This window comes from Ursus americanus, chromosome 16, assembly GCF_024610735.1.
Source record: "Ursus americanus isolate L20-20 chromosome 16, mUrsAme1.1.p, whole genome shotgun sequence".
NCBI lineage: Eukaryota > Metazoa > Chordata > Mammalia > Carnivora > Ursidae > Ursus > Ursus americanus.
The window spans coordinates 54,262,909-54,282,146 of record NC_142142.1 but is presented as its reverse complement, the minus strand read 5'-3'; the positions used below and the strand labels follow the sequence as shown (position 1 = coordinate 54,282,146).

Here is a 19,238-nt window from a genome sequence, read left to right as displayed (position 1 = left end):
TCCAACTCTAATTGTCAGAGAAAAGGAACCTTCTGCCCCAGCTACTGGCTAGGTCCCACCCCCAGCCCCTTGGCAGGCCCACCTCTGCTTGAGGTGCTGCTGGGCTGGTCAGGGCCTCCTGTCCGCGTGCGGTGAGAGGCAGAGCAGAGGAAACGTCTTATGCACGTACGTGCCGGTGGTGTGTCTCCCTTCCTGTGGTCTCTGGGCTGTGGCACCCACCTCCCGGGCCCTGGACGCTTCTCCCTGTCCCACCGCAGCCTGAGGCCACCACAGAGCCTGGGGCAGCACTGAGCTGGGCTGTGCCCCGGCACAGCGGCTACAAATGAAGCCCACCCATTAGGACGTCCTGGGTAAGGTGGGGGGGAAGGGCCTTTTAAACACTGACCTACCCTTGACCAGTTAAACCAGAATCACCCGGGTTGAGCGGGAGAGCAGCCAGGGCTGAGAACAACCAGCAGGGGGTGTCCCGTGGTTTCTCCCCGTGCCCGCCTTTAGCACCACCATCATGGCAGTCACCCGGGGCAGCTGGCTTGTCCTCTCCTGTGTGGATGAGTGGGGACTCCTGAGGACACGTCAGGTGACACTCAGCAGACTGTTCCGTCCTCCTACTCCCTGCTAGCCGCCCGGTGCATTCTCTTGGTTCTTCCTGAGACTGGGCCTCAGGCAAGACTTGGGGTTGAAGATACCCCTGGGAGGTCTGTCTTCCCCAGAACGTGCTGGAGCCGGAAGGGGGAAGGGGACAGGGCTCTATGGCGATTGCAGTCCATGCGCACTGAGGTCCGTGTCTGGCTCCCAGTCTAGGATTCTTCCGTATGAGTCAGAGAGGGGGTGTATGGCTGCATGCTCCAAGCCGAGTGAGCTCAGATCAATCCACGAGAATGGCCAGGAGTGGGGCTTGGGGGGACAGTAGCGTCTGGGCTCTCCTCTTGGAAAGAATTTGAGGAAAGACCTGGCAGAAAGGAGCTAGAAAAGATGAATGATGCTTTTGCATCTGTTGTCCTGGATGGGGAAGGATCCCACGGAATGGGGTTGAGACTGCCCCTGGGAATCATTTCAACTCACCAACCTGATGATCCCAGGGTCCAGGCTGAGATTCCCAGACCCCTGCTTTCTCTATCCCCTTCCTCCAAGAGTTAACGGAGGTAATGGTTTCAGGCCAGCTCTGGCCAACAGCACCTGCATTGCCTACCAGCACCTTCTTCCTTTTCAAGCCAAACCGAGCCAGATAGACACACAGCATCTACTCTGAGTCCCATTGCAACACAGCTCCCTTCTAGAGATTTCCAAGGGATGTTCAGAATTGGATTTCAGCGGGGCCCTCGAAATTTCCAAGGAGAGGGTCTCCAGCTGAATTTCAAACCCTGTTTAGGGGAGTTTGGGGTGGTTGAGGATAGGAACTCCCTAATTTCCTACTGGGCATCTCTATTTGGAGGTCCTACAGAACCCTTAAACTCAAAGTGTCCCAAACTGAACATTCCCTCCCCCTCAGTGAGTCTGTTCATCACCCTCTCTCCCTCATTTTAGTTGAAGGTGTCTGAACTCACCCAAGAGTCATTCTAGGTCTAGTGCTGTCCAACAGGGCATCCTGGGAGGGTGGAAACCTGCAGCTTTCAGGACAGCCAGTGGCCCCACGTGTTACTGAACACTTGACATGTGGCCAGCACAGCCGAGGGACCAAATGTTTGAATTCAATAAGCTTAAGTAATCACGTGCACCTGGTAGACCACACAGTCTCTAAGCCCCTGCCTGTCCCTCATCCAGTCAGTTACCAGGCACAGCGGGTCTAACAGGAAGGGCTTTCTGGAACAGGTGCGTGTGGAAGGAGGACAAGAACACAGCAAAGAGGGGGCAGAGCCTGGACTGGGTGGAGAGAGCCAGGGGCACCAGAGGCCGGGGAATGTGGATGAGCAAGCAGGCTGGGGGTGCAGGCAGCCGGAGAGCAGATGGGGTGGGGAGACCCTGATGCCCACCCTGGTTCCAGAGCTCAGACCTTGGATTCAATGGAAGGGGCAGTGGGGAGCTGCTGTCACTTTCTGAGCAGGGCGGGGTGGGGGGTAAAATCAGAAAGAACTCTGCGCTCCAAAGCCCCTTCGGCTGTGTGTGGGGTGAGCAAAGGGATTCTCTGGTGGAGGAGGACTCCACTCTCATGCAGCCGGGACGAGCAAGCAGGATGACCGACCACCCCTGTCCTAAGACCCCCGGGCAAGGAGGACAGGCAGTCGCTTCTTCTGGGGGCCTCCTGCCCCGCCATTTTCAGGCTGTCCTCTGCGCCATCAGCCTCCTGCCCTCACCAATTCCAGGCCAAGGCATGCCTCATCATCGTTGTCACCTACGTGAGTGGTGTCCCTGCACCAGCCAGGGCTCTGCCTCAGGGAATGTGCAGCTCGCACAGCTGTGGTGCGACTGTTGGATTAGCGCCTGTCACCCACGGGGCCGCAAACTCTGCAAATGCAGGGATCACGTCCACCCTGTCCGTGTTTCACTCCTAGCACCTTGCTCAGGGCCTGGAGCACAATGGTTGCTCAAGAAACAGCCAGTGAGGCCCCAGCAGGGGTGAAATGCAGTGTCTCCAGCACCGCTGGCCTGCCCAGGTCCCAGGACGTCTCCCCAGCTGCGGCCCGCTGGGACCCCTGCAGAAGCCACTCAGGGAAGAGTAAGGGCCTGAAGCTTGAAGATTTGCGTCCCATGGGGACATTTGAGCGGACATATGCCAAGTGCCCAGCTGTGCCTGCCCCAGTGCTGGGGATGGGGGGGTGGGGAAACGGCTGTTAGACGCCACCTGCTTTAAAGGCAGATCATTTACCAATTAAAAGTCTTTCTTGGGAGAAAGATGCACACAGAGGCAGAAGCAAGGGAAGGCAGTGGAGCGAAACCAGAGCAGGCACTGGCAGGGCCTCCTGGGAGAAAGCAGAGCCTGGGCCGCCCCCTCCCACCGCAGAGTTCCTGGGGCCCACACCCATCCCTCTGCCCCTGAAGAGTTGAAGGGGGAGAGGGTGGAGCCGGCCCTCCCCCTGCCCACTCTAGCTGTCAGTCTGCTGTCTGGCAGAAAGCCTTGAAGCTTCATGACAGCTGTGGGCAACTTTCCCCTGCCCCGCCTCCCGCCCCTGCCTGCCCTATTCCCCTCTCCTCCCCTCAGCGCCCTTGCCAAAGTCAGCGTCCTTCCCAAACTGCTCCAGGGCCTGCCTCCCCTCCCTCCTTTCTTCCTTCCTTTCTTTCCTCCCTTCCTCCCGTCCTCCCTCCATCCTTCCTTCCCTCCCTACTTCCTCCTTTCCTTCCCTCCCTCCTTCTTTCCCTCCCTCCCTCCTTCCACCCTCTCTTTCTCACTCCTCTCTTATCATCTCTTCCAGTTCCCACAGCTGAGAAACCTGTATGACCTCCTAAGATTTCTAATGAAGAGATGAGCTTTTAAGCTTCCGTCCAAGGCAAGATCTTCCGTAGGCCGAGTGTGCATGTGCGAACCTGTGTGTGCATCGGCTGTGGGGTGGGCATCAGCAGCAGAAAAGTCCCTGGGGTTTCTCGGCCCCCTGAGGGTCTACCACCTTCCCCAGGAGGTGGTCACTGGGTTGTACGGATGCCCCCTGAGCTGGACCAGGGGCCTGTCTTGCCCAGCCTCTAGGATCTGGGTGCGCCTGGGGACAGGAGCCTCTCTGAGGTTAGCGCTACGTGCGGGTTCAGGGAGAAGATCGAAGTCCATAATTAAGTGTTCAGGGCAAGTTAAGTGCTCCAAACTTTGGTGCTAAAAATACTGTCTTTAGCATGCAAATGATGCCCTGACAGCTCCCTGGAGCCTGAGCCCGTGGGTTCCAGCACCTTGTTTGTCATCACCGCCCGCCGTTATTCCCAGGGAGTGAGAACAGTCCTCCTTCAACGCGTGACTTACATTTCATTTTTTAAAGCCGAATTTCTGTTTTCAGGGCAGTGCCAATCCGTGGCCCCAGAAAGCTTGGAGCTATGACTGTGACGGAGGCTGAGAGAAGGGAGGACCCCTGGGCCATGTCACTCAGGGCCTCCGTGGCTCCCCAGCCTGCTGCAGAGGAAGGGGGTCCTGCTCTGAGACAGAAGTCAAGGCAAGGGGCAGACGCAGATGCAGCCGGCACCTGCAAGGCCACCTTTTCTGTGGAGCCTTCTCTGCCCTGGTGGGCCACACACGCTAAGGACCCTCAGAGGAGAAGAGGAGAAGGGAAGTGGGGACCACCTGTTTTCCCTATCAGGTGTGCTGCGGGATTCCCACCGGGAACGTTTTCCCCTCCCATCCGGGTTGGCAGTTGAGGCTCAGGACCACCGGGGAGCAGGGCCGAGGGCGTTCTTGTCTATTCAGGAGGCGAGGACGGGACGAGGGGGAAACACAGGCACACGCATCTTCTCCTTGGTCCTCCTTGGAGCAGCCCCTTTCCTCCTATTCCCCAGTGTCCAGCCTGGTGGCCGTGGTCAGAGTCACCCTTTTCTGGAGGGGGCACAGAAGGCCTCCCCGACTCTGATCCCGACACAGACACGGGGCCCTCGGCTACACCTGCCGCGGAGGACGGAGGCGGGCACTGTGCCCTTCCACCCAAGGGGCCTCGCATGTGACTCTTGTCAGAGTTTTATTAGCTTGGAGCACGTGTAGTGATGTTACAGAGTCTGGGGCCCAGGGGCTCCCCCAAGCTGCAGCCTCCCCTCCTCCCTCAGGGCAGGGCCAGCCCAGGCCAAGTGGTATTCAGCGGCCCCTCGCCACGGGCTCCTCTGAGGCGGGGACAGTGGAAGGGAAAGGGAATGGGAGAGAGGAGAGGCAAAAGGGAAAGGAGAGTGGGTTTGTGGCAGAGTGTGGCGGGAGGCAGCCCCCCAGAGAACCTCCAGCACCCCAACCCAGACCCCAGCTGTGGTCACAAGCCCGCCTTCCCTGTGGGCTCCCAGGCTGGCCCAACAGTTGCTACGAGAAGGGATGCACCGAGTCCGTCAGGAGGCGGCAGAGTGGGCTTGGGGGAGGTTCCTCTCCCCACAGACGTTCCTGGGGCCCTTCAAGACAGGGGTTCCTGCCCTCAGCAGGTGCAGAAACCACGTGGGTGCTGGAGCGGGATGGGGCGGGGTGGGACCCACTACTGTGGAAATAGAGGCTCCTGTCAGGCAGGACAAGGAGCGAGTGAAGATTTTTGGCTTGGGCTCCTCTGGGGTTCACCCGGTGGTCTGGTATTTACATGGGTCTCCCAGGACTGAAGTCGCCTGGGGCCTTGGCAGGAGCTCCGGCTTCCCGGGCATGAGCTGTCCATCCCCCCCACTGCCTGCTCCAGCATCGGCCTGTGAAGACCAAGCCAAACCCAACAGAAAGCACAGTCTCTGAGCCCGCCTCTGGCCCTGGCGACCCCAGAACCCCAGAGAAGGTCAGAGAAGGCGGCTTTGTCTTTGGTGCCAAGGAGAGAGGGCCTTAAGGTGGGAGGGGGGCTCTGTGAGCTGCCCCTGTGCCAGGGGTCCAGCCTGAGGGCTGGCACCGTGCCTGGCCCCGAGCACTACCCTGGCAGTGCGAGGGTGTGCGAGCACGGAGGGGCGTGCAGCCAAGCTAACACTGCAGGGCCCGCGGGGCGAAGAGAAGGCCTAGTCCGCCCTGCACCCCTGGGCACGGCTCCCCGGAGCTGAGAGCCGGCCGGCCCGAGCAGGGAGCTGGGAAGCGGGCTGCCGTGCAGGTGGGCCGCGGGTCAGCAGTGCAGGATCTTCAGGAAGGCCTTGCGGAACTCGATGTTGAAGGTCGTGTAGATGATGGGGTTCACGGCGCTGTTGACGTACCCCAGCCACGTGAAGGCGCTGTACAGGACGGGAGGGATGTCGCAGTCACAGTGTATGTTCAGGATGTGCGTGATGAAGAAGGGCAGCCAGCAGATGATGAACACGCCTGGGGGAGAGCACGGCGGTCAGGCTGGCCCTGCGGCCGGGGCGAGGCTGGCCGGGGAAGGCCCGCACTCAGTGGGCGCCCTAGCCCAGGAGCACTGCAGGAGGAGTCCCGGTCTCAGATTCTAGAGATGTCACTGACACCCGTCTGCAGTGAAGGTCCCTTTACTTCCCTCAGCCTTACTTTCCTCATCTGTCAAATGGGTATAATAATACCTGCCCCCACAGGGAAGGATAATGGGCTTGAAAACAAATCCACAAGGTTCACATTCGGACACAAGTCAGTAGAAATGGAAATATGTAGTCTACTTTCTGGTGGAACAAGTCCCTCAGCAGCTGGAAGTGAGAATTTGGTCACTGCAGTGGGGGATACGCAGTTTGAGCCCAAGGGACAAAAGGGAGAGTTAGACACCCATCTCGCTTAGGCTCCTGGCATCCCTGTGGGGCAAACAGGGAACTGAGGCTCCCAGAGGCTCTGTGATGTACCCGTAAGTGACGAAGCCAAGACCTGAACTCATCTACCGAGGTCCCCCAATGGCCACGCTCTTGCTATGCCTTCCTCCAGCCCTTGGGGGACACCTCTGGCTATTTCCTACTTGGGGCGCTCTGACCCAGACTGACCTCCTGCCTGCTGGCTTTGTCTGTCTGACCTAGGACCTGCCGCCCTGGTGGGACCCTCCATGTGGCGACATCGTGAACACACCATGCCTCATAGTCCCTGGGAGTCCCCAGTGCTGCAGCAAGACCCCATGGACTCCAGCCTTCCTCTGTCACCCCAGCCACATGATCAAGTTTCGGTCCTTTAACCTATTGTGACCCTGTGCATGCACTCACGAAAGCAGGGTCGTAGCACCTGTGCCACTCGTGTCATGGGACTGTCTGGAGGTCCCAGGGAAAGGCAAGTGTGGAAGGGTGTCCCGTGCTACCCTGGGTGCTGGGGGGAAGGCAGAGTCCCACCATCCCCTCCTGTTCCCAGCCACCCACATCAGTCCAGCCTTGGGTCTAGCCTCATCGTCTGGTTTTCTAGGAGACTTTTATTCCAAGGCCTTGCCCGGCTGACAGAGCCATGTCCTCGTTCAGATGGGCCCCCCTCCTGGCCCCCTTTCTTTGTTCACAGCTCTGGTCCCACACGGTCTTGGCTGAGCTGAAGTGAACTGAATTTCCCAATTTCTCAACAATGGCAACGTTATCAAAGCCATACTGCTGACACTTAACCTGTGCGCCCTGCTTTGCACTTGACAAGACGCTCTCACCTTTGCATACCGTGTGACCAGGACCACAACCCTGAGAGGTAATCTCTTGCTGAGGGGGCTCCAGAGAGAGAAAGTGACTTGCCTAGGATCTTGAGGTTCTGGGGGTCACTACGGTAGACTGGTCAAGCTCACAGACTCTGAAGTCAGACTCCCTGAGTTTAAATCATAGGTCTTCCTTGGTCACGTTCTATACCCACTCCACACCTCAGTTTTCCCATCTGTAAAATGAGCATAATTATAGAATCTACTTAATGGGGTACATCATTGGGTGTGGCCTGCAGCCGAGCAAGGGGCGGTCCCACGGCCCACCAGCCATGGTGAGGAAGGGGATGGCAGGGAATGGGACCCGCAGTGACGGGTCCTTTCCTCAGTAATGGCTGGAGAGAGCTGGGCTGGCCTGACTCACCGAGAACAATGGCGAGCATCTGGGTGGCTTTCTTCTCCTTCTGCTGGGAGAGCTTCCTGCGGCTCATGGTCTTGAGAGAGGTCCGGGTTTTGCCATTGGGCATGGACTGGATCTCGAAGATCTTGGCAATCTTGGGGTGGTCTTTGGCGTGCCCATTCTTCTCTGGTTTGGCGGGGCTGTCGGCAGTGCTGTGGAGGCCGTGGTGGGATGGGTCGGGGAGGGTCAGCTGGTGGTGGCTGGGCGGGATGGGACTGTACCGGGTCCTCTCGGGGGGGCTGGTGCTGGACAGCATCTCCATTTCCAGCTCCTGCGCTCGGCGGGCGGCCTCCTGAACAGAGGCAGAGAACTCCGGGTAAAGCCTGGCAAGTTCTCAGGTGCTGGACACCCAGCCTCACCTGGCGCCCCCGACCCTTCCCTATCCTCCTTCAGAGACTCCTGCAAACGTCCCAGGGTCGCCACCAGAGAGGTAAGGAGGATAGTCGCTGGGTGGCAGGAAGGGTTGGCTAGAGGACCCAGGAACCACAGCGGCCCCTGCCCGCAAAGTCATCCCCAGCCCCTGTCCCGGAGCAAGCCTTACAGAGCTCAACAACCCCACAACCGTTTGTGGGCACGTACTACCCCAACACTTCTCTTACTGACTGAGCAACACGGACTGAGTACCAGCCAAGTGCCAAGCACCGAGCTGCCTGCAGGGAATACGTTCCTGATCAATGCTCAGTGCCTGCCTCCGGGAGATCATGTTCTCAGGACATAGAGGGCAGCCCTGCTCTTCCTGCCAGGCTGGCCGGAGGCCCCAGCACCAGCGCTCACACATGGGCCCCACGTGCTCCTCATAGATGGATCCGCGTGCCAAAGGGCTAACCCCTGGACCCCCTCATCTTTCCCGCTGGGCTGACCTGGAGGCCCCACTGGGGGTGCACTCATGGCCTTCCAGCCTCTTCCCTGCCTCGGGGTCTCAGTCTAAACTTCTGCAGTGTAGCCTTGCCCGGTACCTGGGTGGTTTATTGTGCTGCTGTCCCAGCCCCAGTCCTGGTCCCTGTTGGGCACCCGTCTCATAAAATGACTCCCTGGCATCCTGCCCTTGACCTGCAGGTGAAAGGTGGGGGCCCCGCTTCCTGAGGACACCTGACCTGGACTTCGTGTGTGGCCTGTGTGGGTTCCGTGGCCCAGCTGGGGATGAGACCCCCGCTGCTTCAACCCGGGGGCTACCGTCATCACCGGGCAGAGCCTGGGGTCTGCTGTCCTTCCTTCTGCGTCTCCAAGCTCCCAGCTCCGAGCTCCGCATACAGGCTGCACTTCCCCACCAGCCCCGAGGCTGCCCTGCTCTGGCCCCACCCCCCCCAGGCCCAGCCCCCAGCCCCGGAACCTGCCTGCAGGAAGACAGCGCAGGCAAGCGGGAAGAACAGCAGAGGTGTGGACTTCAGAGTCACACAGGTTTGGGCTCAAATAGCCACGATCTCACTAACTAAATGCTCTGCCTCAGGTGAGTTACTCCCCTCTGTGAGCCTCTGTTTCCTCTTCTGTAAAATTAAAATCAGTAAGCCTAGTAAGACCTACCTCTCAGGGTCGCTGTGAGGATTTGATGAGATGCTAGGAACACGGTGGGTGTTCGGTGAATGCTAACAGCCACGCTTCTTATTTTTCTTATGTTATGGCCAAGTCCTCTCTCCCAACCACCTGCTTGTGCTGGGGGCGCCTATCTGCGCCTGCACGAGCCGAGCCATCTCGCCGCATGCCTGCCCGTGAGGTGTGACGGAGAGTCTGGCCTCCCAGGAAGCAACGCGGGGGAGCCTGGGAGGTGCTCCTCCCTTTGGCTGGTGAGTGTCTGAGAATTGTGGCGGGGGGGGTTTCCCTCGGGGCGGGAAGACCTGGCTCTGGGTCCCTGACCTAAGCACTTACCGCTCTCCGCCTGTTCACTGGGAAACTCCCATTGGACTTCATGATAACGGTGCAGAGTTTCATGTCCTCGGGGTGAGTGCAGTTGCCCTGTGGAGGGAGCCGGCACACTGGTCATGATGGGCGGGGTGGGGACAGACACCCAATGTGGGGTAGTCAGGCTGGGCACGGGGCTCCCAGAAGGGCAGCGTAGGAAGCCCTGAGAAGGCAAGAGTGAAGGATGGTACTGCAAGGAGAGATGGTGGGCAGGACGAGGGACAAACAGGCCCTGATTTTATGGCCACATGCTAGGCTTACTCGCTTCCCTCTCACACTGAATCCTCAAGACCACACTGAGAGATTGGCATTATGATTCCCATTTAACAGATGAGAAAACTGAGGCTCAGAGAAGTTAAGCAACTTGCCCAAGGTCACTCAGCAAAAAGGTGGGGGTGCCAGGCCTTGAACCTGATGTGTCTAACCCCAAAACTCTGGGTCCTTCCATGCCCCCACACTGTCTCTCTCAGGCAGGGCTGAGCAGAGGGGAGAATGCATAAGGGGTGGGGAGGGAATGAAAGAAAGGTGAGGGGGAGGAGAGGGAAAGAGCTGGGAAGGAGGGAGGAGGTGTGCATGGAGGGGCGGACAGGGAGCGTGGAAGGTACAGGAGAGGGAGGGAAGCCCAGAGGGAGGACAGGGAGAGAGGGGCCACAGCGAGGAAAGGACAAGTGATGGGGAAAGAAGGCGAGGAGCTGAGGAAGGTGCATTCAGACAGAGATCTCCAAGCAAAGACTTCTTCCAGGTGGCTCCGCCCCACCTCCGGCTCCTGGAGACTCCGCTGTTGCTCCACGGAGGTCCCAGCCTTGGGTCTCGGCCCTGCCCGGGTGCTGGGAGCCCCTCCAACCCCATGTCCCCAGCCCCCAGCTGAGCAAGGGCCAGCCCCCTGGGAAACGGTCGGGGGGGCCCGGAGGGGAGGGGGATCTGGGGACCTTGAGCGGGGCCTTCAGGTTGGCCCTGAAAGCCCGGCTGCTCCGCTTCGTGTTGACCCGTTTGCGGCGCCTGCGCAGGACGACGTAGATCTTCATGTAGACCAGCAGGGTGACAATGAAGGGCACGTAGAAAGAGACGACGGACGAGTACACCACGAACGCGGGGTTGGCGATTATGCACTCGTTCTGATCTGGGGGAAGGAGAGCCGGGGGGCGTCAGCAGCCCGGGGGCCACGTGCTGCCGCCAGAGACCTTGCTCTCCTCCGTGGTTGAGCACAGCAATGGGGCAGAGAGCATGCCTGAGGGTCTGAGGTCGCCTGGCAACGCTAGATGGACACGAACACGCGGTGTAGACCAGAGACTGGAAAACACAACCTCGAGCAAAAAGCTAAGCTGCTTCCAAGCTTTTCCATTCATATCCCCTCCTTATTTCATTACTAGTTCTGCCATCCATGAATGCCCAAGTGGAGCCCGAGTGTTTGGAAAAAAAAACAGAAGGAAATTCCTTTAAAACAGTAAACCCTTCTTTTAGCCCTCAGGGGAGGTCTGCCACCTTTCAGTTTTAGGAACAGGGGAACCTGGCCCTGTTTGCTGAACTCACCTGGGCTCCAACGCGCTTCCACGTTCCCCTCCTGGTCTAGCTGATGTCTGTCCTCTATCTCAGGGCCTTTCCAGATCAAGCTGAGCATATCAAGCCCTATTCCCGCTTCTTGGAATTCCCACAAGACTTAGAGGGCGAGGCTTCACTGTGTCCTGCCCTGTAATGGTCTGCAGACATGCACCCATATCCCTGGGCCTCCCCGGTGAGAGAAAGCACCAGGCCCACGGCAGCGGCCGGCCCGACACGTCCTCGACCTCAGACGCATGGGGCAGGACCGCCGCCCTAGCTCCTACCCGCGCCTACCTCTCCTGCTCCAGGTGACTCCGGTCTGGGCTGGGTTGGCCAACCCTTGCGCTGCAGCCTCCTTACACAGATACCATGGCGGGGGGGTGGGGGGGCCCAGGAGTCGCTCCCCACGTGGGCACACACACACATACACGCATGCCCATGTGGTTTGTGCGGCTGTCTGGCTTGCTTCAATTTAATCAACAAAGTTGAAAACAGCCAGGCATCCTCTTGACTCATGACCCCCCCTCCTTCACGCAACCCCATCGTGCCCCGAGCTACTGTTCGTCTCTGGCCCACGCGGGTACAATTCAGAGTCAGGCTTGGCCGGGGACACAGCCCGGCCTCGGTCCCCATGTCTGCGTCAGGGGCTCAGCTCCCTCGGGGTCCTGCGGTGGGGCCGGCGGAGCCCCGGGCAGACTGAGGCGGACCTCACCTGTGTTGTTGAGTCCGAAGAGCAGCGGGCAGGAGATGGTGAAGGACAGGACCCAGACGACGGCGATCATGACGGTGACGCGGCGCTTGGAGCTGTAGCGGGTGTTGTAGAGCATGGGCATGGCCACGGCTGTGTACCTGCAAGGGCGCGGGGCGGGGGCCTGAGGCTGGGGTGCGGGCCTGGGGCCCCCCCCTCCACAGCAGGCACACACCGGAGACACCCTGCGCCTTGGGGGCGACCACTGTCACCTCCACGGAGCCGGCCTGTCTACTCTAAATCTCTCCTTCCCCTGCCCGGCTCACAGAGCCAGGGTTGGTGCCGCCCCGCCAAGGGCTTCGTGGCTGACCGGTGACCACCTACTCCTGGGCCTTCTTGTCGATTACTCCAGTCTCCCTGCTTGGATGTTAGGGTGTTTGAGGGGCCAGGGGCTGGGTCTTTGCAGCCTTGGAACTGCACGTGTGCTGGGCTCACGGAAGGTGGAAGTTCTGTTGATGGACCGGGAGCCAGGCCCCATAGAGCACGAGTTAAGGCCCGTTTGGCAGAAAATAAGCCCAGGAGTAATTGTTTACAACCACTTGTACGCCTCTACCCAGCGCTTCTCACAGAGTAGCTCTTCTCATCTTCCGAGAGCCCCGCGAGGGGAGTACGGCCAGGGCCTCTGGGAGCCCACGAGGCCTGTGTGTGCAAATCAGTGAGAGGCTCCAAGGGTACAGCCTGGTGAGGTGAGCACAGCCTGGGTCCCCTTGGCCCCGTGCCCCGTGCCCCGTGCTGGACATGACACAGCCAGACGCTGCAGCCCCGCCTGGACAGGTGTCATCATCCTTGATTTCTGGACAAACAGGGTTGTGAGGACTGGCACACTCTGCCCAAGGTCACGTACGTGGGAAACGATAGACCTAGGGCCACAGTCCTCAGAACTAAGAGCTTTCTTCTCTTCACCAGCTGCTGTCCGGGTATCCTCGGTAGCATCGCCGGCTGTAGGAGGGCGGCCTGTACTCCCCAGCCAGACACACGCGCACCCGCACACGTGTGCACAGACACGCACGCACAAACACACGGACCCGCAGGCACACGGCCAGCCGTACAGCCTCACAGACGGAGCCTGCCCCTGCAGCAGAGCCGAGTGGCCTGGATCCCCTCTCCCGCCCTGGGTGGGCTCACCTGTCGATGCTGATGGCACACAGGTTCAGGATGCTTGCCGTGCACATCATGACATCCAGAGTGACAAAGATGTCGCAGTGAATCCTGCTGAATTTCCACTCGCCCACCACCTGGGGACAAAGCACCAGAACGGGTGGGCAGCAGAGGGGAAGACGAGCTTAGGCCCATAGCTCCGCTCCCCCGGGGCAGGTGGGGCCGCAGGCTCAGACGGCAGCTGCAGGGGTCTTGCGAGTCTCCGGCGGGGGTCTAGGGGGGAAGCAGGGCAGCCAGGAGTCGTCTGAGGCCCTTGCCCCCGTCCCCTCTCCTCCTAGACTCATAAGGCCGCTTTGTGCCAAGAACTGGGCTAGAAGAAAGATAAACAATTTCTACCGAGTGCCTCAACTTTGCGTTTTCATCTGTAAAACAGCAATCTCATTCTATCAGTGGGGAAACTGAGCCTCAGAAACGGGCAGTGACTTGCCCAAGGCCGGTCAGCTCAGCTTCTGATCGTGCCCTGGCCCAGGTTCCCGGGGGAGCTGGGCAGCGCCCTCAGAGCCAGCACGGTGCACGGCACAGAATCAGGCACAAAGAGTATCCGTAAGGACAACGGTGAGGACGATGGTTCCTTTCGGAGAGAAGACAGTGCTGCTCTTTGTCAGACCCAGAGAATGCAGGCGGAAAACCAGGGCTTGAGCTGTGGGAACATCAGGCGGGGGCAGGGAGGGGGTGCTGTACCCACATATCCTCGTCTGATGGAATGAGGAGGCCCGCTCCTGGCAAGAGCATCCTGCATCCCTCTTCCCTCCACACACACACTGTACTCCGTTATGTGCGCACACACACACACACACACACACTCCCATTCCTCCCGTTTACACACACAACCTCGCACACTCACATAGCAGCCCGGCCCGGGCAACTCTGGAAGTTTGGAGCACCCTGGCCCTGAGCACAGAGTCAGGACAGGGAGATACATCCTGGGTCTCTACCAACAGGAGAAAAAGGACAGGAAAGCTGCCCCCAGGGCCCCAGGCAGGGCAGCACCCACTCTGCCCGCACAGCGCGGCCACAGGGCTAATGATGACATGCTTATTCTCCACACTGCCCTTCCTTTTCTGCTCCCAGGCACGAAACCAAATGTGGGCCCTTCAGCTCAGTGACAGGAGCTGTGGCCGCTGTTGTCGGACATGAAGACACAGCAGCTTATTCCAGAAGACAGGGAGACGCCTTCCCTGGGCTCACGTGGCTCACACCAGGGCCCCTCCCCCGTGGCAGCCCAGGGTTCCCCAAGACAATAGGTCTGGATGGGGGGCTGGGGGCATAAAAAGAATCTATCTTTAGGGCACCGCTGGGAGGGCCCCAGGCCCACCTGGTCCACCTCTGCCTTGAAGCCCCCCTAGACTAGTCCTTCAGAGCACTTCTATGTCCCTGGGGATCTAGGTCTGAGATACCAGGGCATTCTTCCTCCTCCTCTTCCCTCCTTCCCTCTTCCTGGCCTTCTTTCTTTCCCATTGAAACTTACGAGCAACTTACTACATGCCAGGCTCTGTCCTAGACTCTAGGGTACAGTGGTGAACAGTACTGGCATAGTCCCTGCCTTTAGGGAGCTCTGTCAGTCCCCGCCCTCAAAGGCCTTTCTGGAGCCCAGAAGAAGGGAGGGCTTCCCTCCACAGTCCCGGGGGCAGCCGACTCAAAGACTCAAGAGAAATTGTTGGCAGCCACGTCCCCCTACTGTGGGCATGTGGGCATCTCAGGGGGAGGGAACTGGAGCGCTCACACAGCAAGTGTGCAGCAGGGCTGGCTTGAGGCGAGTCCTTCGGGCAGCACATCCTATGCTCTCTCGTAAACTATCTTGGGAAGGACCACCCAGCTTGTCAAAAGAGGAGATACTTCTATAAAAATGACGAAATGCGTGTAAAGCATGAAAGGAGAGATTATCGTTGCAAGGGGGACATGCTTGGAGTCCGAGGGGAACGTGGACCTGCCCAAGATCACCTGGTGACTTAGTGGCAGAGGAAGGACTGGCCCCAGGTTTGCTAGTACAGCTCCGGGCCTGTGTCTCGGCACCTTTGGACACCACTTCTTGACCTCATCGTTCACCTGAAGCTGAGCTGTGAGCTGGCTCGGTGAGATCCTAATACTAACCGGCCCGTATTAAGCAGGCATATGTGTCAGGCACTGAGATGTGTCATCTCTATCGACGGTGACAGCAAACCTCTGAGGCTAGTGACAGGCTACTGCCCTCCGAACCTGTGGCCGGCGATACCCCCTCCTGCTTTGCAGCTTTGCATACTGTTTTTCTCGGCCTGGAGTGCAAGCACCTTGTTCTCTCCCCTGGATAATTCTTCTGGAAGCATCACTTCTTCCTGCAAGACTTCCTTGTCCCCACATGCCCCCCATCATGTTCCCATATCTCCTGTGGGGATGGCTCCATTGCCACCACCATCAGACCAGACTACAACGGTCCTATCGGGAGTCACTGATGGCGGGCAAGGCCCTGAGGGTGCCCTAGGACGCGGCGGGCCTCGGTACCTGCCGAGTGAGTGACGTTCCCTCCTCGATCTCATCTGCCCATCTGGAAAACGCACACAGTAAACCCTCACCCCACAGAGGGATGAGGCCGAAATGCAGACAAGTGACCCTGGCTCTCTTCTCAGGACCATCTCCGGATGGGAAGTGGTAAAGTTGGGAAATGACCCCAGTCCTCTCACTGCAAACCAGTGTGCTTTCCATATGCCGAGCAGAGTAATTAACCCGCATCTGGTCCCACATTAGACATGCCTGCCGTGGCCTTTGGAGCCGCTAATATCACTGGGAAGGGGACAGGTGGAAAATTCTGGACAGCAGGAGTGTCTCTTAGAGACGGTAGAGTATGTAAGTTGCAAGGACACTCCGACAGGATGTTGGGATAGGCTGACTCTCCACTCGGGACAGTCTCTAGGGACAATAAATGGCTGAGACGACATCCTGTGAGTAGGGCTCACGGTCCAGCTCTTGTTTTAAAGGGAGACGCTGGGGGGCGCCTGGGTGGCACAGCGGTTAAGCGTCTGCCTTCGGCTCAGGGCGTGATCCCGGCGTTATGGGATCGAGCCCCACATCGGGCTCCTCCGCTATGAGCCTGCTTCTTCCTCTCCCACTCCCCCTGCTTGTGTTCCCTCTCTCGCTGGCTGTCTCTATCTCTGTCAAATAAATAAATAAAATCTTTAAAAAAAAAAATAAAGGGAGACGCTGGGAAAGTTAGAGCGCTCCCTCTGAGACACCATTCTCCACCCTGCCCCCCAAAACACTGAGCTTCCCCTCCACAATAATGGTGAACAAGTATGTTGGAAACACATGTTCAAAGGACTTACAGATGTCTAGGAGCCCCAGGACGGCTCGTGTACCGATCTGGCCCGAAACTAGAGTGTCTGGGGAGGGCTTGCCGATCTGGAAGCCCAGAAGCCAGGCGCAGAACTGCGGGCAGAGCACGCCTCCTTTGGGTAGAGGGTGCCTGGGTGCCTGGGTGCCTGGGCACAGGGAGGGCCCTGCCTATGAGGACAGGTGCTGTGTCTCTACTACCGTCATCTTTGTCTTCATCAGCATCGTCATGCTACTTTTACGTACTGTTCATTACATGCGCCATGCCGTTCCAAGCACTTTACAGGTATGAACTCATCAGGTTCTCAAGCAATGCCATGAGGCAGATACTACGATGATCTCCTTTATATGGAAAAGGAAAGCGAGGCACAGAGAGGTTGCTTGTTCTGCCGTTCACCCCTCATTTTTCCCTGATGGTCTGAGGTCTGGGACCCTCTTTTGAGACCGAGCGGGAGGGGAACCGACCTTAGGATTAAGAAGGGTTCCTCAGGGAGAGACCGCCAGGCGCGACGTGGATGGACAGAGTCTGGCGGCCCTCACTGACGCGAGAGTCGTGGAGGAAGAGGACCCCTGGCCTGTGACAGCCGTAGATTTTATGTCTGTTTGTTCCCTTTGGGTTTTTCCTCAACATCCATTTTGAACGTTCCAGGCCGTTCGGGCCGTGCTGAAGGAACCCAGGGGAGTGCTGATCCTGAGTACCGCTCAGAGGAGGCACAGGGAGCCCCCGGGGTGGGGAGACAGGGAGGGGGGCCACTCTGGACCGGCCTCCCCTCCCCGCTTTGGCTTATTCCCCTAGATGTCTCCTCTGCTCGAGCCTACAAAATTTCAAGTTTTCCTTTAAAAATGGGAGAACCTTCCCTCCCCCCCAGGGACTAGCCTCTGTGGTACAGGTTAAGTCCACTCTCTTGCCGGGGCAGGAAGGTACCTGCCCAGTGACCTGAGTGACCTTGGCGTTGACTCTTCCATGAAGGGCTGGTCAGTTCCCAGACTCCACCCTAGCGTCCTAGGCCTAGAAAGGGGCAGGATCTAGGACCCAGCCCCCCAGACCCTCCCACGTCTGCCTATCAGCCCTGGAAGCCTGCGGTGCCTCTGCCCTTAGGGACTCCTCTGTTAGTGGGCTCTCCCCTTGCTGTGCGATCGGCGTCAAGGCAGGTAACTTCTCAAAGCTGTTTCCTCTTCTATAAACTGGGAAGAATAGTATGGACTCCCAGGATTAGCAGGAGAGCAGAGTCTGTGTCTGCGAAATGCCTGGAGCAGCGCCTGGACCACGGTGGGGGCTGCCGGCTCTCTACTGGGAGGTGCAGAGCCGGGCTCTGTCCTGGCCGAGCCCTCCTGACTTTCCCAAGCAAAGGAGCTGCCTGGGGGTCCCTGACACAGGCACTAGACCAAACTGGGGGAGAGGGGAGGGAGGGATAAGGAGCCCGCAGCACAGCAGTCCCCAATTCTGAAGTGGAAAGAGAGGACGGGAAGCCTCCGGCCTGGAAGCATGAACCTCTCCCTTCCTTGAGAAGCCTCCCCAGTGACCCTCATTTCCAGCATGATCTAAGGAGCCGACCTGGGGCCAAGCAGAGTTCCAGCTGGGACCGCCAGCGGTGTGATTTCTCGGACCGCCTGGCTCACCACCTGTGAGTCAGTGTTCGCGGGGCGGTGACCTCGCGGGGCGGCTCTGAGGGCCACACGGGGAAACGCCGCGTACAGAGGACTGGACTCTCCCAACTGGAGTTGGGATCGCTAAGGAACAAGCAGCCCATTTTATCGGGAGACAAACTGAGCCCAGAGTGGAGGAAGAGGCCAGGCCGCGGAGAAGGCACCAGGCAGCTTGGGAACCAGGGGTAGCCACGCCTTCCAGGCGCGTGCAGACCTACCTCCAGGTAGACGACCCAGGGCATGACGAGCGTGGCCACCAGGAGGTCGGCCACAGCGAGGCTGACAATCAGGTAGTTGGTGGTGGTCTGCAGCGCCTTCTCGCGGGACACGGCCATGCACACCAGCACGTTGCCGAAGACGATGACGAAGATAAGCAGGGTGAGCAGCATGGCGTAGTAGTTGTAGTGCGGCTTGCCGGGCTTGCCTTCGGACCCGTTGAAGGGCCGGCTCCAGTTCCGGCCCTCCAGGTCATCATCGTACCAGGACAGGTTCAGTGGGTCCATCGGGGCAGCGGGGCCACTGGGTGGCCAGGCTCTGGCCAGGAAAAAGGGACACGGGGAGTGAGCAGGAGGACCCCTCCAAGCATGCGCCTCCCATGGAAAGCTCCAGAGCTAACGCCAACCACGGGCAGTTAGTAGCATTCCCCAGCCTCGGGATTTGCAACTCTGTATCTAACAATTTTCTTAAAACATTGGGGTCAGCTGTCACTATTCTGCTAGCAAGTTCTTGCAGATGGCCAAACAAATGAGCAAGTATGATTTTTTTTAAGTATAATAAAATAAATGAGCTTGAAAAGAGCTGATCATTCATTCATCTACTTATTCAACAAACACTCTAAGTAAGTACATCCCATGCAACACACACTTGAGACAAGGTAGCGAGGAGTTCCAGTTTGTAGAGGCAAGAACAGGAATATGCATTCATTCGTTCTTGATTCTATGACCACGTAGTGTTTGTAGCATTGTTCTATGTAGTGCTAGAAACATGGGCAGGAACAAAATATACGTGGTTCTCTGGCTCACGTTCTAAAAGAAACAACAGCCAACGAATCAACCAGTTAAATCTCTAAGCAGTGGGCACTAGGAAATGGAACGCAGGGGAGACGCATAACCTGGTTTAAGGATGGAAAGAAGACTCTCCAGAGAAAGTGACGTTCGACAGACACCCGAAGGTGCGTAGGAATTAGCCACGGGAAAGCTGGGAGCCCAGGGAAGGGTCTCAGCATAAGAAGCAGCATAAGCAAATGACAGAGCAAGAGAGCAGGGGTCCAGTGGAAGGCTAGAGGAGATTAATTTGGGACAGCTGAAGCCCAGAGGGACTCAGCATGAGCTGAACTGGGGAGGCTGCCACAGCAAGATCCTAGAAGACCTTACAAGTCATACTAGATTTGACT

General features: G+C 58.5%; 1 protein-coding gene across 1 annotated transcript; it reads right to left on the bottom strand.

Moving 5' to 3' along the window:
- Positions 1 to 4,566: 4,566 nt before the first annotated feature.
- DRD2 (dopamine receptor D2) lies at positions 4,567 to 18,375 on the bottom strand. Its single transcript, XM_045797523.2, has 7 exons — positions 18,064 to 18,375; positions 12,863 to 12,972; positions 11,702 to 11,838; positions 10,380 to 10,570; positions 9,418 to 9,504; positions 7,519 to 7,846; positions 4,567 to 5,863 (listed from the first exon to the last, which is right to left on the bottom strand). Exons 1-7 carry the CDS (start codon positions 18,346 to 18,348, stop codon positions 5,670 to 5,672), a joined length of 1,332 nt encoding a protein of 443 aa, XP_045653479.1. The 5' UTR covers positions 18,349 to 18,375; the 3' UTR covers positions 4,567 to 5,669.
- Positions 18,376 to 19,238: the final 863 nt, after the last annotated feature.